Source organism: Talpa europaea (assembly GCF_964194135.1).
Source record: "Talpa europaea genome assembly, chromosome: 3".
Taxonomy (NCBI): Eukaryota; Metazoa; Chordata; class Mammalia; order Eulipotyphla; family Talpidae; genus Talpa; species Talpa europaea.
In genome coordinates this window covers 97,921,581-97,948,059 of record NC_140069.1, presented here as the reverse complement: position 1 = coordinate 97,948,059, position 26,479 = coordinate 97,921,581, and the positions used below count along the sequence as shown (strand labels likewise).

The following is a 26,479-nucleotide window of genomic DNA, read 5'->3' as shown; positions in this document are numbered from 1 at the left end:
GACATTTTGTAGAACATTCTGTTAGACAGCACTACTTTCTGTTAACAGAATAGGCTAATAAAGATATCAAGGATTCCCTGTGAATGGGGCAAAGTTTGGCAACATTTTCAAAATTAGTTTTCTCCTATTCAAAGTTTCCAAATATGGCAAGTTCTCAAAGTACAACTTTTTGTTCAATGTCCTCTCCTTATAACATTGATGAGAAAAGAGAAATCCCTTTTGACTTTAAAACAAGTCATTGAGCATAATAACTTTATTATGGACATGCTTTCTTATTAGTCATCTAGCTTTAAGTCAGTTTCCAAGAATTTATCAATGACGTTAAGTGAGAACTTAACTGTGCTTTAATTGTTAAACACACACACACGCACACACACACACACATTATAAGTCATTGTATCTCTTTATCTTCTTCTGCAGTCACTGCTTTAATATTGGTAGAAGAAACCTTGAATTTGCTAATTGAGGAAGATTGTGATTTAATGGAATAAATTAAAATTGTTCTCACAATTGCAACAATAGATTTTTCATTGAGGAACATACACCTTTGAATGCATGGTACTTTATTTAAACACACATAGATGCAATGACACAGGGAAACTGCACTGTTGAGCAGAGTGGCTGCATGCATTGGGAGGACAGGCAGATTTTAGTTTTAATGGATGAAATACAGGTGGAAAAATAGGCAAAGACAGGAGAGCAAGTTTCATTTCCCATCACCACATAGAAGGATCTTCCAGCCTGTCAAACAGAAGAAGTAAATAATGTAAGAGAAGTTTCCCAACTTCTTAGGAGGATTGCAAGAGGAAACATTCCATTTTGAACTGAAAGATGATCAGAAATTGTGGAAAGACTGCTGTAGGCATTCTAAACAGGAGGCCTTGTAGAATATCAGAGTGGAGACAGGGGTGTAACATGCAAAAACCCAATTGAGTAGCTTTCACTTGTGTTAAGGGGAGTCTCAGGCAAATCTTGGGGGTAGGGGGTATTTAAAAGGCTACATTTATCAAAGAAGACAAAGAACTCTGCAACATTTCTGGAGATCAAAACTACAGGAATCACACAAAACTGTAACAAGAGTGTTATTGTTACTGAACTCTGAATATGCTCCCTTTGTCTTCCTGCACAGCTTTTTATGTAGTAAGATGCTATTTATTAGCCTACACAGAAAGCTTTCAAAGAAAATGGTATTCATAGGCACCTCAAGGCTTTCAAGTTTTGTCTCCTAACTGCCCATGACTGAAGCTGCCAATCACAGTTCAATTAGCTTTATCTCATGCACCAACTGTGCAACTTTGGGCCACAAAATGAAAAGCAGCAGCAAGCTAAAAGTAGGACTGGATGGTTCTTTTTCCAACCCCAAGTTGATCTAGTTTATCCTAATTTTTTACAATGAGATTTAAAAAAGTATTGATGATTAGTACTTAAAAACAACACTTATTACCTCAGTAAGCTGGAAGAAAATTAAAAAGAAATAAAAAACAACTTTTATGAATTTTCTACCTGCTTCCCTTGCATTTTCCCTTTAACTCTAGGCTGGCAATTCCAGAGACATGAGCATTGGAATTTTGTCCCATCTAAATGTTGTTTTCTCAGAGAAAGCCTATCTTAGTCTAGACTTGCACACTTCCTCCTTTTTGGAGAGAACTGAGGTAGTGCCAGAGGGAAGGTGGATGGCTGAGCTGGTCTTCTAGTTTGCTCTCTAAGAACCTCAATGAAGAGTGAGACTCCAGTCACACTCACTGAGCAAGTGTTCTAGTGACCTCTTCTGGGGAACTTGGTTCTTGATTGTGTAGAACTCTGGGTTGAAGGCAGACAAGCTACCACAGAAATGGATGCACCATGTGCCATGTGATTCAACTGGGGTAGAGGCAGGAAGCAAGGGGCAGAAGACCCAGGGAGTTACAAAATCAAGGAGGACCAGGTTCTTTTCAGCAGTTTTCCTGTCTAGAGGCATTGGAGAATCCTAGCCCAATGTGTGACATCTAGATAATAGCAGGCACTTCCACCCATGAGACTCCCTCCAAGAAAGCCCCAAGGCTACTGATAAACCCCTAAGAACAACTTATCATTCAGTCCTCAGTCACGGAATGCAATAAATTACCATGTGACATCAGTTGAGCTAAAATATGTCCACCCAATGATTTTTCTAGAGTTTCATGCAAAAGAAGGAAGACTGGAGGGGATCCCTGAGGGGCATTTCCTAGGATATTCAGATACTGCACATAAATGTGCAAAAACTAAAGATTACCCCAACGAAAGATGATGGCTGGTCATATTAGTATAGAAAGGGGGACTCATTCTTCACTCCCTCAATTCTAACAGTTATAAGTTTTCTACAGACTAATTTCTGAGGTAAAAATTACAAGTATTAAAAAATTTCTAGCTGGATAATATGACTAGAAAATATTGCCCCACTGAAGTTTAGAATTTTGCAAATAAATATGTGAAAAGAAAGCCATTTCTTGTCTTATTTCCCAAGCTCACTTCTGCCCCAATCCTACTTTGTTTGGAAAAGACCCATTCCAGCCCCTTCCCAGGCAGCGAGGCAGCGCTCTCTGACCTCCTCCCCAGGGCCCCTTAGTTCTGCAACAATGGCCCCAGTCCTTTCATACCTAGTTCTGGGAACATTTTCTGTGCTTTCTCTCATCAAGAGGTCTGAAATCAGGGTCTCAGGGCTAGATCGTTTTCCATATCTAAAAAAAAAAAAAGGAAAGAAAAATCCTTTAAAGCAAGCTTATAATAACCATAATAACCTTTGGAAATAAAGAAGACAGCCTCTCATTTTGGATACTAAATCTAAACATAATGTTCAATTGATCATCTGCTAATATGTAATCCAGTGTATGAACACAAATTTTCAGAAACATCAATATAATTTCAAATTAAATATATATACATTAAAATGTGCTTAAATACTTAAAAAACTTAGCAGAATATTTAAACCCAACCAAAATTTCTGTCAAATTCTTGACTTTCATATACTACCATAAGCAATATGTATGCATATATAATTTTATAGCTAGGTGACAGGTAATAAAAATACATCAAAGTATAAGTCTACACTGCCAGAATTAGTTAATTGGGTTTACTTTTGATGTTATACAGCAGTTTAAATCTAAACAAATTATATTTGAGAAACAGCCCTAGAAAAATAAAATCAGACTAGAGTTCTAGACCTGCTCCTGTCTTTGAATTTCCATTTCCTCATTTGTTAAAATAACTCATGCTTAAAGCAGAGTCTTTGTGAAAACCCAGTGTGAGTCGGAATGCTTTGAAAGTGACAAAGCCATACACAAATGCAAGTTACTGCTGTTGAAATGTACCCATTCTTACAGCTACCAACAGATCCTGATTTCTATATTTCCCATATTTATTTTAGTACCAAAAACAGCCTTCTCTCATTGTGATTTGAATCTGCTCTATAAATCCTACTAGTTAATGAGAATGTTCTTGGTCTTTTTTCTCCTGTGGCAGGATATGGATAAGACAACAAATTAATGTAAAGTTATGATTATCTGCCAGGACTATATGTCACTTGTTCCAGGTGACTGAATACACCAACATTTCCCTCTCTCCTCCCTTCTTCCTTCTCTCTCTCTCTCTCTCTCTCCCTCCCCCGGAAACTTCCCACAAAAAGGAGTTGACAAATCTATACAAAATTTTATTTTCTGAAGAGGCTACTTTACCCTTTCTCAGAAAAGACATTGGGCACCAGCGGCTGCTTTGTTCACAAATGAAAATTTAGCCTGGCATGGATTGATTGATTAGGTAAAACAGTGGAACAAAGGTGACAGAGGTTGCACTCTAATTGCCTATCAAGGACAATTAAACCTACCTTCTGGGAAAGATTTCCTATTATTGCCCATTGTTGGAACTCAAGGGAAGCAAAACCAAAACAACTTCACCACCTCCATCATTTGTAAAATTTCTCCAAATGTTTCCTGGAGTTATGATATCAGACTGTAGACTGCTGCTACTTATTCTGTCCATCAGTTGATTTAACTAACCTTAAAAATCTTGAGCAAGCTTAACACATTTGTCTTCCTCATGCTCCAGTGAATGAAAGAACTGGCAAAGATTTCCTCCAGTTTACCAGAAAAGAACCTAAATCTATAATCACAGGATTTACCCTGTCATGAAATAGTACCAGAACAACATTGTTCACTGTTATTCTTTCTCTAGTTAATTCTGGATTATCCTTCTTCTCTACAATGCTTTATATATCAAAGACAGAGTCTCCAGGGAAAAAAGCCTCAAACCTGGCTGCACACTGGGGGAACTTTTAAAATCACTAGAAAGTTCAGACCTAGTTCCAGAGGCTCTTTCTTAGTTCTCCAGAGGTGGTGCTCAGCATCTTTGTAGGTAAAACCTCCCCAGGTGATTCCAATGTGCAAACAGGATGGAGAAACAATGATCCTGAGACCTGGCACTACTGACATTTTGGGCTGGATAATTCTTTATTGTTGTTGAGGCTGTCATAGGCATTGCAGGATGTTTAGCAGCATCCCTGGCCTCTACCCATTAGGTGCCAGTAGAATACACCTCCAATTATGACAACCAAATAATGACTCTAGACATTGCCAAATGCCCTAGGGAGCAGAAAGTCATTTCCAGTTGAGATCTAGAGCACTGAATAAGCAAAATGTGGTAGATCCATGCTCTAGAATAAACAATACCACTTTAGAAGCAATGAACCAGGGATATATAATGGTAAAACTGTGACTGAGTAGAAGGGAGGAAAGAGAATGATACCGTGACATCATTCATGCCAAAATACTAATTTTAAAAAATGCATACATGTGTATAGATGGGTCGGTATGATGGAAAGGCAATGGGTATGGAGATGATGGCTGCAGATTATAAGCTTTTGATGTTTTCTAAGAAGGAACTTACTGCTTCAAGACCAGTTCATTACTATTTAACCCAAATCTCTTCCCATTGAAACTCAGACTCATTTTTCTCATCAATGATATTAAAGAACATACTGACTGTTCATGGTGGTAGCAACATCCAAGGAAAATCAGAGGGTATGTTTTAATCTCATCATCTCTAGAAAGAAAAAACTTTTATGTTCTTAGCTTCATATTCTGTACAGTGAAGATCATAATACTCACTTTGAAGTTTTGAGGTAAAGATTGAATGAAGAAATGCCATGAAAAACATTCTGAAATGCTAAAGCTCTGTTAAAAAGCTTTATAGCAACGCTCTTCACAAAAGCTCTACTGTATACTCTAACAAACAAAATAACCAAATTTTCCCTAAATAATATTTTCTTTTTCCTATACAAGTTCTTTTTGCCATTCTGTTTGTAACATAAGCAGAACTTGAAGCAATTAACTTTTTGAGAAGTCAGTCTATTTTTGAGAAGTCTGCTTTTCACTAAACTAATTCTATTAATTTCTGGCATTTTCATGCATTTCTGATTCTATATAAATTGGGACTTTCACAAAACATTTTAGGATGAAATAGCTTTTAGATGAAACAGGTAAATTTAAGAAATAGAAATACTCCCCACTTAGAGGAGACAATAAAAATATGGTAAAAACAATACTTCACAAATTATAATTTAAGCATTTTAAATAAGTTTAATTCTTTCAAAGGACTCATCCATTATAGCCTATTGAAGTCATTGGATTTCAGTAATTAAAAGAAAATATTGAATGATTTAGAGCTAAAATTTAGAATCAAATTTGAGAACAAATTTTATATTCTTTATTATTTGTAATTTGAATTTGATTTTTTGCTAAATATTGAGAGTCCATGACACATTTCCTTTTTGCTTTCTAGGGGTTCAGAATAAAGTTTTCAATTTCTCAGACTCCATGTAATGACCAGCTTCATCCTAGAGTGACTATGTAAAGGTGTAAATTTCCCCTTACTAAATCACCAACTGGGTACTTACTTTTCAGAGCTAAACGGTCATACAACAGGAAAAAGCTCTTATAATCAACTGTGTTCTGCTAACTCTCTATGGGAAACAGAATTTTCAGGTAAATGTCTGAGACTGCCAAAAAAAAAAAAAAAAGTTAGGGAAGAAATGAAAATTCATCTGTTTGTGTTTTCCTAAACATTGTCACCGAATTCACCCTGGGCAGGTTGGAAAATCTGGCATTGTCTTTGACAACCCATCTGTTTCTTCCTAGGTTGTTTTTGTTTGTTTTTTCTAGGTACCCTATTTGCATTTCTTGGTAGAGCACTTCCCTGGGGGCACTCCTGACCCCTTTCAAGTGGTACTTTATATACAGGTTTCCAAGCAGGTCTCCAACTACTCTAAAAACAAGAGAGACAGTGGATGATTGGTAGGAGGAGATGAACAGCCACACAGTCTAGGGAACCTGAATCTGGGGCTCACCATACCATGACTATTATTGCAGAAGGAAAGCACTCAGTGACCACCCACTTACTGAGAGCTGGGTGTGTGTCCGTTGTTGTCCCGCTAGGAGATATAACGAAGAAAAAGAAATGGTCCCTGCCCTCTAAGATGCACAGGATCTCCGGGTGTGCTGCCCGGGTGCTCCCTGAGTCTGTCTTGCAGAGCCCACCCACCTCTGCCTGGTGATGAGGTTGATGTAGTGTCGCAGTGCCGAGTAGTATCTGGCCATGTCTTCAGCTGGTGCGTCCTCTCCCGGGTTGTCCGGCTTGGAGGGGTACGCCTCTGCCAGCGCGCCCAGGCACACGAGCAGGGACAGAGCGAGGGTGAGTCCAGAGAACCCCAGTCGCTTGCTACCCAGCATCTGCAAACAGGAAAGATGCAGCGCAGCGGGGTTTGGGGAGTCAGAGAACAAAGGTCCCGCACCTGCTGTCTCTGCCTTCCCCGCTCCTCCCTCGTACCGCCCAAGACTCAGTCCTGCGGGAGGAAGCGGAGCTTAGCAAGAACCCCCCAGCCTGCTAAGGGCATCCTCTGCGCTGGCCGAACCCCTCTGTTCTGCCGGGAAACTCCGCGCAACTTCAACCCAAGTCTTAGAGTCAGAGTTGCTCTCAGAGAGCGCGGGGTCCCGGCGCCAGCTTAAACACTTTATAAAACAGAACTAGAAGTTCCTCCCACCGGGCTGAGGAATTACCTCCTTTCTACTGGTTTCCCCAAACCCCTGTCAGAAGAGGAAACTTCTGTTGCTGATGGTCTGCCGAGCTGCGGGAGCGCGGCTGTGATGGCTGAGATTACTTCGGGATGGCAATTTGAGGGAGAGGGAAGAGAACTGTCCCCCAGGTCAAAGAGTTTTAGTTCGGATCCCAAAAACCCAGAAAGGTGACTAGGCAGGGGGCTTCCAAGTTCCGGGGATTCCCCATTCAGGGGACGCCGCCTGAAGGCACCCCTCCAGGAGGCGACCGCCAGGAGACTGCCTGCTGCGCTAGGGCGGGAGTTGCGTTCTCCCTTCACACCCGACAGAAGATAACCTAGGGAGACCGCCCAGTCGGGAGCTTCGGAAAGAGAACGGCTGGACGAGCAGACGGAACCAGATAAAAGGTGCAAAATATCTGCCAAGAGGGGCTAGCGCGCGTCGAGGTCCAGAAAGAGTAGCCGGTGGCATGCAAGCTTGGGGAGCGGGGCGCGACGCTCCTGGGGACCAGGACTCTGCAGAGGATAAGATCCATCCCTGGGCAAGTTCCCTGGTAAACCCCCCCTTTGCTCCCACCCCATGCCGAGATGGTCAGGGCACTCACTGTGGCTGGCGACCGGGCTGTCCTAGCTGCGCGGCGAGTGCTCTGCTGTCGGGCGCGCCTCTCCTAGTGGTGAGAGCTGGCGGATGGGGTGGAGAGCGCGGGTCGCACAGGGCTTTTATGGCGCTTCCCAGCCGCGGCAGGAGGGGCCTCGGGCAATCATGCTTCGGTGGCTCCCACCCCGTCACTTGCCGCCCCCGCCTGAAGGGAGGCGGGGGGAGAGGGAGGGAGTGGGCTGGTCCCGAAGCCTCACCAGTGTCACCTCCGGGAACCTCCCACACCCCAACTCTTCCGCCCCAGGCCCTGCCTAGCGAAGAGGGATCTGGCAACTTTCGAGTGAAAAGGGCGCTCTGGGGCCTCTGAACAATGCCAAAGCACAAGTCCCTGCCTCGCGCGGCGCCCGAACTCCCCTTTTCTTTACGCCCCGTCTAGTGCAGCCAGGGTAAGAGCAGCCCAGACCTTCTTTGTCGCCAATCACCGGTAGCACCATCCTGTTGGGTGTCACGGTGAGGGGGTACCTGAATCCTCTACTTGGAACACCTGCGGGACGTGCGTGGCAGCAGGACTCAACGGAGCGCTTTTGGGAGAGGCAACTTGGTGGGCAGATTTCCCTGCGTTTGAAGCAGGTCCCAAGGGGCTGCTGGAAATTTCCAGCTGGCGGGTCCGCCGCAAAGGCCCCTTCCCCCTCCTGCAACTGGAGTCTTCTCAGGTCTGAAAATGGGCTTCGCAGGCTGTGACCTCTTTCCCCAATTTGCCACTTTCTCCTCCCCTACTCCCGAAATTCGGGGAGCCTCCCCCAATTTTGGGGTGCTCGGCTGAGTAGAACCTGAGTGCGGTGACAGAAAACACTCTCAAAACAGGATATGGTAAACCCATTTTCTGGGGTTGCTGGAAAAGAGCCATGTTTCTGATTTTGAGACCCCTCCCCATAAGAGCAATTAAGGGAAATATTTCTGTCCAAAGAGACCAGTTAAATAAACAGCAATCTCCCCTTTATCTGCTAATCCTTGTTTGGGCCCCAAATATGTTCAATTAATGTTGATTAAAAGTGAAGGTTCTGATTGAAATAAGACAAGTTTAAAAAATCATTAATTTGCACATCCTGTTAAAGCTGTTGAATGAATACAGAAACTATTTTTACAGGATCAAGAGTCTATGTTGTGAACTAAGCGCCCCCAATGGAATATTGTTAAAATAAAATGACTCCTTAGAAAATTAAAGGGTTAGGTTACACTTTATTTTGATGTTCAAATAACGTGCTGTTTGCGTTAAATATTAAATATTACTGTGCAGCAAGCAACTGTGTACATGTGTGTGTGTGACTGCTTCTTTTTCCATATCACACAAACATGTGCCAGGACACAAATATCAGGGCTCTCAGGGATTATGTGAAAGTGTTTGGTAAAATTAGAGCAAAACTACATCTTTTAACTTAGAGGCCTTCCTTGACAAGGAGAAAGACACTGTCCACTTTTCATTTTAGAGTGTATCACAGATTCCTATCAGTTAAAACCTACATAGAAGGCATGGTAGTACTTGGGAGAAATTCATTCTAGCACCATTCCTAAGAGGGGGACACTGTGGATGTTTGATTAATTCAGCATAAGATAATGTCACTGGTACCCCCAAATAAGAGTTTACTCTCAGGACTCAACATTTGGAGAGAAGAAAATAGCCATATGCCCTACATGTATCCTTATAGCCTTATCTCCTTTCTCCCAGTTCCAAATGTATCCACTGGCCTTGGGCTCTGAAAATTCTCATCTTTCTCAACACTGTTCCATTAATTGCTTCTCAATTTCTCATAGGTATTTGCCTCAAAAGAATTTAGACGAATCACCACTCTATAAGTTGACTGAGGAGTAATAAAACATTGACTACTTTTCCATAACACCTTGCAACCACAGAAAGCCGGAAAGAATTAGCTAAGAAGCATTCTCTTAAAATGGGAACTTTCTGGGTGAAAATGGAAGAAAACCAGATGGAGAAGCAACACCAACACATTTAGTTTTGATGTTAGAGAACCAAGGGGACACAAAGTTTATATTTTATAGCAAAATAGAAAACATGCATCCATTACACTGAAGTTGGACAATATGTATCTTTTAAGAAAGATAAAAGTTGATAATCCAATAATCTACATTTAATTTTTGAAGTAAACTCAGGTATTTTCTCTTGGTCACTTTACTCTTCTTTACCTATCCCACTGTAGGTAAGTAATGTATTTTATTGGTCCTCTCTTGATAGACAATCTGGTTGTTTCCAATCTTTTGCTATTAAAATTATACTAAAATCAACAAAATTGTAAATAGTAGGGAAAGGGGATAGAACCCTTTATTTAAGTAATAATAGTCAAGAATTTCCCTAACTTGGAGAAGGAAACAGACATACAAATCCAAGATGCTCAAAGAGTTCCAAACAGACATGTGAAAACATTTTTTTTAAAGATTTATTTATTTATGCATACAAGAGCTGGGGCACAGGCCAGAGATCAGGGAGGGGGGAAGGTGAAAGGATTCACCAGAGACAGCATGAGGAACAGAACAGGCAGATTGACTGAAATACACTGCTGAGGGGAGCAGCGGGTGACACAGGAAAGGTCTTCCTTGCCATGTGGGTTTCTAACCTGCCGGGCCAGGGATCAAACTTGTGTTACAGAGGCTGCAGATTGCTTCATAGTGCAGTGCTGAACCCCTTGTACCATTAGGGAGTCCCCGAAAACATTTTAAACACTTGATCTTAGCCAAAAGGTTGAAAAGTGATGACATTTTATAATTAAAATAGTAAAAACTAAATACCTAGGAATAAATTTAACAAAGGAAGTTAAACTATTGTTTTTCTTAAAAGATATAATAAAGGCATAAGAAGATGAAAAGACATCCTGTATTTGTGATGGGGAGAACTAATACAGACAAATTGCTCATCTTACCAAAAGCAATATACAGATACAATGCAATCCCTATCAAGCTTCCAATGATATTTTTAAGTAAAATAGAATAAAATTACTGAAGTGTGTCAGGAACCACAGAACCCCCAAATAGCTAATGCAATCTTAAGAAAAAAGGGGGAAAATGGAGGCCTTGTATTACCCTACTTCAAACTGTATTTAAAATTCACAGTCATAGAAACAGTATGACATTGTAATTAAAATAGACATAAATCCAGAATAATCTATGATAAAGGAGACATGAACATAATGGAGAAAGAAGAAGTTCCTCAACAACAATGCTGGGAAAACTGGACAACTACAGGCAAAATACTGCAACTGGATCACTCTTTAACTTCATACACACAAATAAATCTCAAACAAACAAAAGACCCTAATATAAGACCTGAAATCACAAAATATATAGAAGAAAACATAGATAATATATTCCATGACATTAGTCTTAAAGATAACTTTGGGGGCTTGATTCCAACAGCAAGGAAAATGGAAACAAAAATAAACAACTTGGACTACATCAAATCAAGAAACTTCTGCATGGTGAAAGAAAATAGCAGCAGAATGAAAAGAACACCTACCGATAGGGTAAATATATTTGCACATCATATATGTGCAAATAAGGGATTAATATCCAAGGTGAAAAACTCAAGCAACTCAATGACAAAAAAAACCAACAACCCAATTTAAAAAAAAAAAGGGCAGAAGATCAGAACAGACAATTCTTCAAAGAGGACATACAGATGCCTAATAGCCACATGAACAAATATTCATTATCACTCACTATTAGGGAAATAAAAATGTAAACCATAATTCTCACATCTGTGAGAATGGCTTAGATCAAAAAGACTAGTAGCAGTGAGTATTGACTAGTGAGTATTGACAAGGGTGTGTAGATAAAGTAAACCTCATACACTGTTGGGGGGAGGGGAAAGTAATTGGTGCAACAATTTTGGAAAACAGTATGGAGCTTCCTTAAAATAATAAAACTTAGAGCCTCCCCAGTGGCGCAGTGGTTGAGCACTGGGTTGTGAGGTTGCCCACAGCCTCTGCAGTGCCAGTTCGATCCCCGGCCACCAGGCGAGGGTCCCACATGGCACGCAGACCTCTCCTGCCACCAGCTGCTCCCCTCAGCAGTGTATTTTGTCGGTCTGCCTGTTCTGCTCCCCACTTTGGCTCTGGTGAATTCTCTCATCCTCCCACGCTTCTGACTGTACCCTGTGCTTGTATAAATAAATAAATAAATCTTAAAATAATAATAATAATAATAAAACTTAAACCACCATTTGATCCAACAACCCCATTTCTGGGTCTCTAGTTGGAGAAAATGAATTCATTAACTCTGGGAGTTACATGCAACACAATATTTGTGGCAGAATTATTTACAGTAGCTAAGATATGGAAACAACCCAAGTGTCCACTGGTAAGTAATTGAGTTGTTTTAAAATGTGATGTGTATACACAATGGAATACTAGTTACTTATTTTAACAAAAGATGAAATTTTGCCATTTACAGGCAAAAGAAACTTGTAAAAATTATGTGAAGTAAAATAAGCCAGAAGGAGAAAGACAAATATTGGATGATTTCACCTATATGTTCATATAAGGATAAAAAAAAAATCAAGAGGAATGGACAAAAACAAAATAATAGAGTGGATATCAACAACAGAACTGAGGTTGTCAGATAGGAAGAGTGTGAAGTATGGGGGGCGGGGAGAATCAATGATAATGGGTGTTTTGTCTTGTTTTTTTACAAAAATTGACAAGAAAACACACATAATGGGAGGAAATACAGTTGATAAAGGAATCATATCTAGAATATATAAAAACTCCTATAACTTAATGATAAAAAGAAAGATAACCTAGCTTAAAAATGGACAAAGAATGAGTATATATTTCAGAAAAATGTACAAATGTATAACTCTTATACAGAGTTGCCAAATTGTTTTATCTACGCAAGGGATAAACTTCCACTAACAATCTAAAAGATATCTGTTTTCCCACAGGCTAAGCAACAGTGAAGTCCTATTTTGGATACTGATCAACTGATAGGTAAAGTAAATGAGTATTTCGGAGACTGGTTTCATTTTTCTTGTAAGTAAAATTAAGCAACTTTCCATATATTTACAGTTCACTTTTTTCCCCTTTTGTGGAAAAACTGTAAAAATCTTTTGAACATTTTTCTTCTAGATTTAATCAATTTCACTTCTCCCTTCAAAAGATTTTGAAGGCCAACTATGTACCAGGCACTGTTCTAAGCAATTGAGATGCATCAAAAAAAAAAAAAAAACCAAAAACAAACAACCCAATAAATATAAACAGTTTAAAATGAAATTTTGAAAAGAAACAGTTTTAAAAGTAAATAATAAGTATCAGGGAAAAAATAATGGACTTGTTAGAAAACGACAAGTTCTGAGGAAAAGTAATTTGTAGGAAGGGAGGTGAAAGTGTCCCTGGGGGATTGTATTGAGAGTTAGACAGTAAAAGAAAAAGCACTTTTTTTTACTCTAGTCACAACACTTTTGAGAGTAAAAATAGCAGCCCCACAGAACTTGCTGTGGGGTTTTTCCCCAGCAAGCAATTCTCAAAATCTTGGTGTGAGGTTTTTCCCCAGCAAGCAATTCTCAAAATCTTAGATGTTGTACAATTTCACTCAATTCTGACATTAACTGCCTTGACTTAGTGCAGACCCTACAAGATAAGGATTCTGTCTCAGAAGACTACCCTTCACTTCAAAAGGCAATCATAAGTCCAAGGTTGTCACCAACACTTATGACCAGCTAGCTATAAAGTGGAAGTTCTGTGACCCCCTCCTCTGGTCATAGAACATTCACTTATGCTTATCATTGAATATGAAGGTTATCACAAAAGGTACAAATGAACAACCAGATAAGGAGGTGCCCAGGACAGAGTATGCAGAAGGGTGAGGAGTTTCCATGAACTCTCTGGGTGCACTACCCTCCCAGCACTGTCAGGCAATCATCAATGCGGAAGCAATTCAAATTGTGTTCTTTAGGTATTTTTTTTTAATGGAGGCTTCATAATGTAAGCATAATCATTTATTAGTTCAATCTCTAGTCCCTCTTTCCTCCTTGGAAGATGGGGAAGGGGCACGGCTGAAAGTTCAAGTTGCAGTCATGGTTTGGCTTTCTGGTAACCACCTCTCCATCCTGAAGCTATCTAGGATCCCTCAATAACCTATCACCCAGTTAGCACACAAAAAGAACACTCCTCTCACTCTTGAGCTTAAAAGGTCTTTTTTTCAGGAAGAGGGGTTAGAGACCAATTTTAGAACAAAAGATAATCCAGACACTACTATCACTCAAAAAATGACAGGTTTCATGAGCTCTGTGCCAGAAACGGGAACAAAGACCAAATAACTCTTTTTATACCACTGGGCAGGTCATATGAGAAGGTAACACTAAGCCAAGATTTAAAGATAAGCAATGAGTCATTTAAAAAACTGCAGCAGAAAATCAGGTAGAAGAAGGCAGAAGAAAACTTGATTTAAAGACCCTAGACAGGTAGGAAACTGGTGTTTTCAAAAAGGCGAGGAGGCCATTGTTGCCTGAGCAAAGTAAAGAGGGGGAGAGGGTAATGGAAGGGGAGTCAGAGAGAAGTGCAAGGGGAGAGATCACATAGGGAGGGCTGTGTTCAGATTTTGATACTTACATAAGAGAATTGGAGATCATTATAGGTTCTGAAGCAGGAGTGGTATGATGTGACATTTTTAAGAGGGTCACTCTCACTTTGGTTGCTGTTTTAATAAGTCAATGAGGATCGTGGAAGAGGAAGATCGATAGAAGAGGAAGGTCTGTTGCAAGACAGGCCAGTAGTTTAATACAATAGAGACATCCGGGTGACTAGGGCCAAGGTGGTAGGTGGGGAGAGTGAGAAATATTTGGAATCTAGATATACTTTAAAGGTAGAACAAAGAATATAAGAGAGAGGGAGGGAGGGAGGGAGGGAGGGGGGGGAAGAGAGAGAGAGAAAGAAAGAAGGAAAGAAAGAAAGGAAGGAAGGAAGGAAGGAAGGAAGGAAGGAAGGAAGGAAGGAAGGAAGGAAGGAAGGAAGGAGGGAGGGAGGGAGGGAGGGAGGGAGGGAGGGAGGGAGGGAGGGGAGGGGAGGGAGGAAGGGGGGGGAGGGAGGGAGGGAGGGAGGGGAGGGGAGGGAGGAAGGGGGGGGAGGGAGGGAGGGAAGGAGGGAGGGAGGGAGGGAAGGAAGGAAGGAAGGAAGGAAGGAAGGAAGGAAGGAAGGAAGGAAGGAAGGAAGGAAGGAAGGAAGGAAGGAAGGAAGGAAGGAAGGAAGGAAGGAAGGAAGGAGATAAGGATGATATCATAGTTTTTGATCTGAGCAACCAAAAGAGTGGGGTTGCCGCCATCTGTAATGGGGGTAAATGCGAAGAGGTAGAGTAGGTTTGGGGATTGGCATGGGGAGTTAGCTAAACATATGTTAAGATTTTGATGTTTATTAGACCCCAAAGGGAGATGTCAGTTGCATGTATGACTCTGGAGTTAAGAAGAGAAACATAAATTCGAGGTGATATATGAGCTGTGACAATAGATAAAATTATCAAGGAATTGAGTACAGAAAGACATAAGAAGAGACCCAAATTGTGCCCTGCAGTAAGATAAGAAGGAATGAGCAAAGTAGCCTAAGATGGAGGCACAAGAGGAGTAGAGGAATACTAACTGGGGGGGGGGGGGGGTGTTCAAAGTTTAGTATCCTCAAAGCCAAGTGCCAATTATTTTCCAAGGTAGAAAGAGTTGGTATTTGCATCAATTACTGCTGAAAACTGAAGTCAGAAACAGGCTGAAACTGACCAATGGTTTTAGCATTGTAGGGGGCTTGAAAAGAGCAGTTTTGGTGAACTGGCAGGGTTTAAGAGAGAAAGAGGAAATATATTTGAGACAACTCTTCCAGAAGTTTTATTACCAAAAGGAGTGGAAAATGGGGCAGCAACTGTGAGGAAAATGGGATCAAGAGAAAGCCTTCAAGATGAGGGTGTTACAGTCCCTCACCCAAAGAGTAGGTCCTTGGCCTGTAGTGAAGGAATTCACCAGCCAGCACTAGGTGTAGTTAAAGCAGGCAAGACTTTAATAGACTCACACCTCATGGAACCAGTGCTGGAAAGAATTTAGCCTGGCCCCTCAAAGGGTGTTAGGATGAGATGTTCAAAGGGTAAGTCCAGGAGGCAGGGAGGAGGAGAGCAGTGTCACAGCTTGTTCAGGCATGTACAGACATGTTATATTCCAAGTGCACGTGCGGGCTGTTGGCCTTCTCCCTCCAGGAAACTGTGAATTAATCATTAGTCTGGATCTAATGATTTTATGGCTTGGTGGCTCAGGGTCAACATGGTGGGCTGAGTTGTTAGGACAGGGCTGCCAGTCTATGACTCAATCCACCTGTTCAAACAGGACTTGGGGCAAGCATCCTACTGGCTTGAAATTTCTTTCATCTAACCTATCTCAGGGGAAAGAAAGGACATATTTACCTGCTGAAGAGAATGATGAGGGAAGAAGAAAAAAATGAGAGTGAAGGAGAGTTCTAGTATTAGGAATTTTATGCCTTTGTGCAATGAGTTGCAGATATTATTTGTGGTTTGTCATTTCTCTTTTGACTTTGCTTAATGTGTTGTTTGGCACTGTAGAAGATTTAAAATTGTAGTGGAATGTAACAGTTTTTTCTTTTGTGGCTTCCGAGTTTTGAGTCTTAGTTTAAAAAACCTTCCACACTCAACAATAAGGATTTGTAAAACATGACTCTAGAGTCAAATCCCACTCTTTATTTTTCTAAAGTTTCATTACAAAACAGCCACCCCTATTTGTTTCCATAATATTTATGGCTGCTTTTGCACTACAGTGGCAGAATTGAGGAATCGCAATATTGACCATTTGGCCTGAAGCCTAAAACATTTACAACTTGGCCATACATAGAAAAAAAGTTTGCCAATCCCTGTGTGTGTGTGTGTGTGTGAGAGAGAGAGAGAGAGAGAGAGGGAGAGAGAGAGAGATTTGCCCATACCTTTTTTTTGTCTTGTGCGATAGTGACTTTTTTCTTTCTTTTTTGTTTATAATAAGACTTGGGATTTATCATAGGATAATGAATAAATTAGGGTTTTCAACTTAATATTTCCCTAGATTGTCCATTCATTTTCTCAATTTGATTTACTGAAAAGTTCATAATTTCTCCACTGCATTGAGAAGCCACCATGAGCATATACAGTAATAATTTGCTATAAATATCTGTGTCAAAGTCTGGACCTTCTGTGTAATTCCATTGGTCTTTCTGCTTTTGCAAGTATAGGCACCACACTGCTTTAGTAATATGGATTAAAATACAGTTAAGACTTGTTCCACATCTCTCATCATTGCTTTCTTTTACAAGTTTTGATTTACTAGTTATGGTTTTTGTTAGATTATATATAGTTTTACTATTCTAATGATATCATATTATTTTACATTATGGGTTATTTTATTTATTTGAAAAGAGCCTTGCTATTTTCTTTGTTTTCTATCTTTATGATCTAGGACAGTTTTTTATTCATTCTGACAGTTTGCAAATTATATGTTCTATTTTGTTTCTTCTAGTGGTTCCCAACATATTTGAATAACATGAATTCAACAATGGCTCTTGTTTTGGCTTCCCACCTACTTGTCACTCCCACCTTCTTTATTAATAGACTCCAGTTTGGTTTTCATATCTATTTCCAGCCAAGGAGATGAATTATGATGACTCTCTTACCTTTGCCCATGATTGGCCAACTGGGGCCTTTTAGGAAAGTGTTTCATCTCTCAAAAGGAAGAGGTATGTCTTTTGCTATGTCCTCTCCCTTCCTGGTTTGGATGCTGTTGAGGGCATATGTGAACCTTCAGAGCTGTGGCAGCCATCCTGTGATAGTAAGGAGCAAGACTCCAAATACATGGGAGCTGACACAATACAAAAAACAAAAGGGATTAGACCTTTGGCAAAATCAGGGAGCTGCCAAACTACTGCCTACTACTAGATAGATGTCCATACATGGTTTAAGTCACCTTTAGCTGGGTTTTCTACTACTTGCAACCAAAGGCATTCTTTTTTTTTAACGATTTATTTATTTATGCATACAAGAGCTGGGGTACAGGCCAGAGATGCAGAGGGTGAGAGGACTCACCAGAGACAGAGTGGGGAACAGAACTGGCAGACTGACCAAAATACCCTACTGAGGGGAGAAGCGGACGAGACAGGAGAGTTCTGCCTCACCATGTGCTGCTCCCTGGCCAGCTGGATCGAGCTCCTGCTGTAGAGGTTGCAGATTGCTTCATATTGCAGTGCTTAACCCCTTGAACCACCAGGGAGGCCCAAAAGGCATTCTTAATTAGCAAAATCACCTTCCAGTTCTTAATTTTCACCACTTATTTCCTTTGTTAACTTTTATTTTCAGATTATTTATTTTGGGGTAAGGGAAATCTTTATTTTAACCTTATATTACTTTAATCTCTCTATCTTAATCTTTATTTTAATCTATCTATAATGCATTTTTCTTAATTCTCTTCCTCTACTATGTAGGCTCTTTTGGTCTCTTTCTTGTAAAGATGAGAGGTAAGTTAAGGCTGTTGTATTCATGTGTTGTGTTACATCTGCTTTTCAGTTGTCTGAGAGCATGACCAGGATGGGACGAAGTGGATCTGGGGAGGAAGGGTGGAAGTAGGGACATGGGTTGAAGGATTTTGTCATTAAAGATTGTCTCTGTATTTTTGCTTAAAGTTCTCTCATGAAATTTACTCTGCACTGTCTGAGGGTATAACTGATGCAGTGAGAAAAACTTTTTGTTTCCAGGTTGTTCACCAGATTCCAGGTAAACCTGGTCTTCCCTTCTCTCAAAGCAAGCTGCCTTAGTTGATTATTTTCTCCCCTGCCCTTTGTCTTTCCTGCTTCCCTCTGGGATATAGGTAGAAAGGCCTGAAAATGGGCAAACTAGGAACGCATCATGTGTGTCCCTTCCCTGATTATATCCTACGTTTCTTCCAGCTAGTAAAACAAACACCAATTCTTAGCAAATTCCCATCTCTAATGAATGAATATCTATTTCTCTCTCATGGTGGAGGCAGGCAGAAATTTAAAGAGATTCCTGGATCTTTTCATTTTTGTTTTCTTTCTGGGCTTCTTCCTTTCAAATAAGATATATCAGTTTCTTCAGATCTTTATTTCGTCATGTTTTTATCCATTGTACTACTTTTGGAGAAGTGAACTACAAGCCAATATTTTTAAACTGTTGTTTTATGAGGTGGTACTACTTCCTTAGTATAGATGCTTCTGGGGTTTTTTTTTTTGGTACATTTTGTTACATTTGAGAGAAGAGAAATTGCTTGATCCTTTATGTTCTTTCCCAGCTTCTCTGTGAAATTGAAACAGGGTTTACTGACAGCACTACTTCAATTGCTTACATATTTTTAGCAATCAAGAAATACATATACAAGAAAACTGGGGTAATTATAAAGATTATTTGGACCAAATTAACCCAAAATTTATCTGAAACTTCCAGATAATTGCAGAATTTTTTTTTTAATTTGAAAATATTCTGATAATAGCTGCAATTCTCTCCTTCACTTTGCACGTGCAAGCACAAACTGAAGTTTCCAAAATAGCACCCATAGTGCTGAGTTTGGACTAGCTCTGTGATTTTTCCAACCAGTCACAGTTGGTTTTTTGTTGTTTTTTTAATTTTATTATTATTACTAGCTCAAATCCCTGCATTTTAGTCATAACTACCCATACAACAGCAGAATGTTTATTTTGCTGAGAAAAGAACCTTAAATGTGATTGTGGAATGACAAGTACATTTTGCCATATTGACAGCAGACTTTCTAAGAAGATACTAATTTCTTGTTGTGTAGACAGCTAAAGTACCATGTGGAGACACCTGCTCCTTGGAAGCTTATCTTCATTTTTGGTAGGATTGGGCTTAAAGAACATTTCATCTCAGTATGAGGATTCATCATTTGCACTTTAGGGTTTGCTGCAGATACTGTGGAGTGGATATCCCCAGAGACCCATTACAGGATGCTTTCAACTTCCCTGGACTCCAAAGACTGGGCTGCAATCATCTATTTTTTGGCATTTTGCAGGTGTCCCACACTGAATCACAGACAGTGTGTGTATGTACTGAGGCTTTCCCTCACCAACAAGCAATTCTTGGACTCTAGGAGCGTATCCAAGAAATCAGCTCAATTCTGACTCTCTCTACCTGGAGATAGAATCAGATTCCTCAGCTTTGGGCCCAGTGCCACAAGACTGTCCTCCACATCTGATGCCCACTGCAATCCCAGGGCAAGCCCGTGTTTCTGACCAGCCAGCTATAGATCAGAGGTCCCCAGGACACCCACTTTGGGTTCAATTTATTGTCTAGAACAGCACATAGAACTCAAGAAACCCTTCTATTCAATAGATGACCAATTTATTACAATGGATACAAAGGATAATGTTCAAGAGTTGAAAAGGAAAGATCATAAGGCAAGCTGTAGGGAAAATGGTCTGGAGCTTCCATGCCCTCTCCAGGCATGCCAATTCCCCACCAAATGTTCATGTTCACCAATGCAGAGGAAGCTCTCTGAAGTGCCCTCTTCTTGTGTCGTAGACATAACTGATTGTCATCAGGCACTGGCAATTGAAAGCCACCTCTGCTCCTTCTCCTCTGCCAGGAAATCAAAGAGTGGGACTGAAACACCTAGCCTATCCTCAAGTCCATGTTCCTGAAAACCAGTCCCTATTCTCAGGTTTATTCCGAAAGTTACTTTCATGAAGATGAAAGGAGATGACTTTAACAACCTCAATACTTGAGAATTCCAAGGGGAATTACAAGCCAGGAACTGCGGATGAAGGCCAACTATGGATAAGAAATATACTTTGGTCATCTGGATAACTAAATATTTATATTTCCTGAAAATCATAATATTCCTGTTTCCTAGCCTAGTGTTCAGATATGCTTTGAGATCTTGACTCAAAATTAAGTTACAGCACTAATTAGGTGACCCATATTCACCAGACATGTTATTAAACATTAAAAAGGTTTTAAACAACCCCAAACTATGAAAGGACCAGGTTATCTGGAGAGATAAACAGGTTATAAATATGTTCTCCCTAACCTAAACTTAGGCAGAAGCAGTGTGGTCTGGAGCAAGTGGCCCTGGTGGAAGGTTCCAGATTCTGCAACATCCTGACTGAGGCAAAGGCAGCAGCCTTTTCCTGGTGGATTGGTTCTCTGATAAGGTTTTGGAATTGTCTGTTAGCTCAATCTTGCCTCTTCTTTGGCATTCACTGTCAGAGAGTTACACTTTAATAAATCTTTTTCTGTGTGAAAAGTGATTAGGACAGGTTCTGGGACCTGAAACTGAGAACTTTGAACATCCTTGGTACTATGGGAGGAATAGTGCTAGATTAGGGATTATGCTACTACAGATTGTTTTGAACCTCAGAGGTGGGAAATGTAGGATTCTGTGAAATATTTCCCCTTATCCCAATATTTACAGCAGTTCATCTGAACAGATGGAAAGTGGTCATGTAAGGAACTCGGGCATCCTTTCAGAAATATGAGCTATTAGGAGGGTAGCTGACCTCTCAAACTGTGAAGGGGTTTGCACACACAGAGCCATAGACCTCCATCAGCTTCACCAACAGCAATGTCATCTCAAGGCATTTCTCCAAACACTCCTTCTCAAAGGATGCTCTCTTAGGGCAGTTTCACTGAAAGTAAAAGAAAACTCAGGCTTGGATGTCTAGAAATATGAGGGAATTTATAATCTCATAAACTAAGAATCACAAAGATAGGCTATCTACTAAAAGTTAATTCAGTAATTCAATTATGTCACCAAGACCCAGGTTCTTTCCATCATCTGCCTCACAATCTGGGCGTAACATTTACTTAAAGAGGTTCCTCCCAGGATTGTTAGACATCCACTCCACCTCTGGTTGCCTCTAGACATATTGACATCCTTTCAAAGAAATATGTGCATTTTCATGTGTGATTCCTTTCCAAATGAATGAAGGAAATTTGTCCAGAAGCTCTCCTATCTTATTGGTTAGACATGCCTATGTCTAAACATTCCCAAACAAGGAAAATAAGAACACAGTAAGTGAATTCAGTCTGGATTTACCCTGGATTGGGAGATGGAGTACTTCCCCCTGGGAATAACAACCAAATCAAATAAAATTGGGGCTGTCACAGCAAAGAATTGAAGAGTGACTGTTAGGCAACTAACAATGTCAGTGTCCAGGGTAGTTTGTCTGGATTTTATTCTTAACAAGTTGTTAAGTTGTTTTGTGTTTTATACTAATAAGATTTTTCCCCTTTCTGTGAAAATATAATATGTTCATGAGTATAATTATGAAAACCATTTGTAGGGTAATGAAAAAATGTCAGGCTTTTCTGCCCTCCCGCCATCAGGATAGATGATGGATCCTTGTGGTCCTGAATGCATGCCTGATGGCGGGCACCTGGAATAGGGTGTGGGGATAGGTAGATAGGATTCACCTGGGCTGAGAGACTGGACTTTTAAGGGCGGTGTCACAGGGATGCCAACAGCAGAACTCTTGGATTCTCCTAGAATGGTCATCTCATTTTGTCAAAATGGGGTGGTTCCACCCCATCCTCTCTGGTCCTTTGTACTTTATCCAGAATTTTCCATGACATAAAGAATCAGGAAATGGTGTAGATCAAACTTCTTTAAGCGATATATGTGACCATTTCAGTCTCATGCCAACTTTGCTTTTGTTTCATTTGTAAGAGGGCTTAGCAAATAAGAAGGAAAGAGATCCCAGCAAGGGTTCTTTTTTTTTTAAGATTTATTTATTTATACAAGAATCGAGGTACAGGCCATATGCACAGGAGGGTGAGAGGATTCACCAGAGACAGAGCGGGGAACAGAACAGGCAGACTGATGAAATATACTGCTGAGGGGAGCAGCGGGTGTGACAGGAGAGGTCTGCTGCACCATGTGGGACCCTCGCTGGTCGAGGTCGAACCGGCACTGCAGAGGCAGCAGACAGCTTCACAGTGCAGCGCTCAACTGCCTGCATCACCAGGGGAGGCCCCAGCAAGAGTTCTTAAAGGGCTCATAGATAGAATTCAGGCTATCCATGAACTTGAATGAAAAAACACTTCAACTCAAATTTATTGTTTCCTGCATTTATGAAAGAAGGCAATGATCACTGTAACTCCGACTTTCACATCAATAGAAATTACATTAAGTTTCATATCTCACTAAAGTTAATGCAGAAAGCTCAAAATAGCACTATCCTCATTGAAACTTTGAAGTGTAGCAATTATTAGACTTACCACCAGATCTTGTTATCTAATGCATTAATAAAGAAATATGTATCTTGTCACATTAAAATATTTTGTTTCTTTTTTTTTTTTAATTTTTTTTTTTAATAGAGGCATGCTTTTATTTATTTATTTGTTTGTTTGTTTTGTTTATACATGCATTGGGTACAGTCAGAAGCACGGGAGGGTGGGAGAATTCACCAGAGCTAGAGCGGGGAGCAGAGCAGGCAGAAGGACCGAAGTACACTGCTGAGGGGAGCAGCGGGCGGCAGGAGAGGTCTGCGCGCCATGTGGGACCCTCCTCCGGTGGCCGGGGAGCAGCCGGGGATCGAACCGGCGCTGCAGAGGCCGCGGGCAGCTTCGCAACCCAGCGCTCAACCGCTGCGCCACAGGGGAGGCCCACATTAAAATATTTTGATGACACTTGTAGGGTAAGGTAAAAAGTATCGGGCTTTTCTGCCCTCCCGCCACTAGGATAGACGACGGAACCCTGCGGTCCTGAATGCATGCCTGATGGCGGGCACCTGGGTGTGGGCATAGGTAGATGGGATTCACCTGGGCTAAGACTGGGCTTTTAAGGGTGACATCAGGGGGACGCAAGCAGAAGCAGAGAGAGAAGAAACATAGAAGCAGAAGCAAAACCAGAACCACAGAGGAGCAGAGAGAACGCCACAGAGCCCAGAGTGAAGACTTGCTGGCCAGCCTCCAGGCACCCCCAGTACCCCTGCCTGATGTGTACCTGATAATCCCAATAAAAACCTGAAAAGCCACCAAGGACTCTCTAGGACTCTCCTCCTTTTACTCTGGCCTGCTGTATCAGAAAACCTGCACTGTGTCCCTTCTGCTCCTTACAACTCTATTAGAAAATTTAAATTTCCTTTATAATTCTAAGTTTTTTCTTATGCATTTAAAAACATTTTTAAGGAGGGATTTCACTAGATTTCTAAAGCAGTTCAGACTATAAAAAGGCTTAAGGACCCCTCCTATTCTGAGCTCACAAGTTAGAATACATATAGAACAGAGAGAAGGGAATTTAAAGTTTAAAATCTAGACAGAGTACTCTGCTGATTACAGTATAAAATAACCAAACATAAACCAATGTGCAAAAATTATTTCAATCAAACTTGTATTGCCCCAGACCTCACTAGCTTGTGGGTAGAAATGGGACTATGGTAATGCTAATAGATGTATTTCTCATGTACCTACCAGCTAATGTAGTTTTTCCCACTTTGTCCCAAACCTCTTTTTTTAAAGGAACTCCTAAACATGTCTTATGTGAGTTCATCAATTGTCATCTTCCTCTTCAGCTATTTCTCTTTAACTATTCTTAAGTTAATATTAATGTCCAGAAGCTTCTGGTAGGAGTTGATGGTCCATTAGTTCCCTCACTCTGGGTACCTTCCTTGAGAATCAAAGGGTATCTCCTGAAGTTCTTAAATTACAATTCATATTTGGCCACTTTATTTGGAAAATCTCCACTTTATTTCAGCAAAGTTGGAAGTATATACAGACCTTACCCTTGCCACCTCATTCTACATCAAAACTCCAGAAGGTAAGGCCCCTTAGGTCAAATAATCTATTTAGCTATTGGGACTAATAAGGAAGAAGGTAAAATTAAATGAGAGGAAAAAATTGATGGAGATAAGCTGTTTCCCTTGTGAAATAATAGAGCATTATCTCTCTTGCCTTGGAGAGAGACACTCTCTTCTCCCTCTAAGCTTAACAAACCTGGATTTATAGGCTTAACCAACTTAATCTTGTTTTCCCTTGCATTCTAAGAAGGGCCTTCTACAAAGAAACCTCAAAAGAAAGCCAAGGAAAAAGACCTCTTTCATGTCCTTGTAACTCTAGTTAAATACCCCTCTGCTCTGCTAGTGAGCAGGATGGTAGTCTTTCAGATTTGAGTCTCTACCCTCTTCATTTGTCTGCAAGTAAGTCAAACAACTTTCCTTCTCCTCAAAACTGATCTTATTGGTGAAGGTGAACTGAGATGGGCAATTCTGATTATCAAAAGGTCACTGCAGCTTCATCCAGCCTCCCCTTCCTTCCTAAGGTTCAGACCTGAGTTTAAGGCAAGTCTTCGAAAAACACAAGCCAGACACTAGCTGCTCTATTATCCACTTGTCCTTCCTCTTCATTCAAGTTCACATCCTCTTCATGTTGAGCCACAAACACAAGATTAAATTCACTCAGATTCATGAGATGCCTGCCCTCCAGACCCATCAAAACCACTAAGACCCAAATTAGCAACCCCCACCTGTTTTTCTTTTGCATCCCACCCCTTCCTCAGCTCCTCCCTTCTCTTGATGCTCATAGACAGTATCAATATGTTCCCCTGACCTTTGGCTTCTGACAGAATGGGTTCAGTCACTACGAGGTACTCTCAGGAGATACATAAGGGAAAGAAGAGAGGCTTTTATTTTCTCCAGCTTGCTCTGTGACAAGTCACCATGAGCTACAGACAAGTCCACTGAAGACATAGCATCAATTAGGTGACTTTCTCTTAGATCTGTGAGTATTTTCTCTGGGTTCCAAAAGTGCCTTCTTTCTCTTACCCTTTGGCATAGTGGGTAAGAGCTCTCCGTATGCAGGCAGGCCTTTGGGGAATGCACCAGCCCTTGTTTCACTGAACCCTGCCTACACCTATGTAGGCAGTTCCTGTATTGTGCTCTCCTCCATTCCCCATTGGCGTGTGCTCTTTCTGCTGGGATCCCATTGATCCACCTGATGCAGCACTTCGGAGGGAAACAATATCGCCTCACTAGTCCTGTGACACTGCTCTGTCCATGATTGAGGCTGCAGTCAAAAGGGAAGGCACTGCCAGGACCTCTCCTGCCCAGCAACCTGTAAGCCTGTGCCAGGCAGCCCCTGTGCAGACAGATCCCTGACTGTGAAGTCCAGTTTTCTGTTTCACAATCTTCTCCACCACTTCCCCACCCCATAGCCCCAGGCAAATTTGCCAGCATGGAAAGGAAAAAACAAGACTGCTGACAATTGCTTGACTGCTAAGAAAACAGAGGGTAGTCTAGAGATAAAATGAACAATAGTAACAGCAACAACAACAACAACAAAAATAAACAGATTTTTAACAGCACCAAAAAAAAAAAAAAAAGGATACATGCTAGGAAGGAGCCTGTTCAGTTTTGGGAGATGATGTTACCAGAACCTACGATGATAAAGAAGAGATCTTTAAATGTGTGTCTGAGTCACTCCCAGCAAATGGTTATGCTGCTTAGATAAGCCTATTTCTGGAACCACATTGCTTGAATCATTTACCTTCCAGAAATCTGGTTGCAAAAACGATCATTCCTGTCATCTTTCTCAGTCTTCTGCATAAATGACACCCCCACTAAGGGAAAGATATTGGGGCTGGTGTTCCCAGAGGGATAAGAATACTTAGGCTGCCCACACAGACTCAGGGGTCTTCCATCAAGTGAAAACAGTAACATCCAAAGGAAGGAAGGAAGCACTGAGAATAAATATTCATTTTCAAGCAGGAAACTAAGAAATAGGCATGGTAAAGTTATTTGGTGATGGAAGGTCTGTTATGGATATTTCTTTGTCTATTTGCTCAC

The 26,479-nt window shown here is 40.9% G+C and overlaps 1 protein-coding gene across 1 annotated transcript; it reads right to left on the bottom strand.

Moving 5' to 3' along the window:
• Positions 1–662: 662 nt before the first annotated feature.
• Positions 663–7,136, bottom strand: NPY (neuropeptide Y). The gene is made up of 4 exons (XM_084229565.1): positions 7,065–7,136; positions 6,550–6,737; positions 2,616–2,696; positions 663–741 (listed from the first exon to the last, which is right to left on the bottom strand). Exons 2-4 carry the CDS (start codon positions 6,735–6,737, stop codon positions 717–719), a joined length of 294 nt encoding a protein of 97 aa, XP_084085691.1. The 5' UTR covers positions 7,065–7,136; the 3' UTR covers positions 663–716.
• Positions 7,137–26,479: the final 19,343 nt, after the last annotated feature.

What these genes read in the sequence shown, in the direction of transcription:
- NPY (XM_084229565.1), bottom strand. Translation starts at nt 6,737, where the DNA reads ATGCTGGGTAGCAAGCGACTGGGGTTCTCTGGACTCACCCTCGCTCTG. An exon ending in AACCTCATCACCAGGCAGAG is followed by an intron (nt 2,697 to 6,549) that starts GTGGGTGGGCTC and finishes TTTTTTTTTTAG; the next exon opens with ATATGGAAAACGATCTAGCC. An exon ending in GAAAATGTTCCCAGAACTAG is followed by an intron (nt 742 to 2,615) that starts GTATGAAAGGAC and finishes TCTGTTTGACAG; the next exon opens with GCTGGAAGATCCTTCTATGT.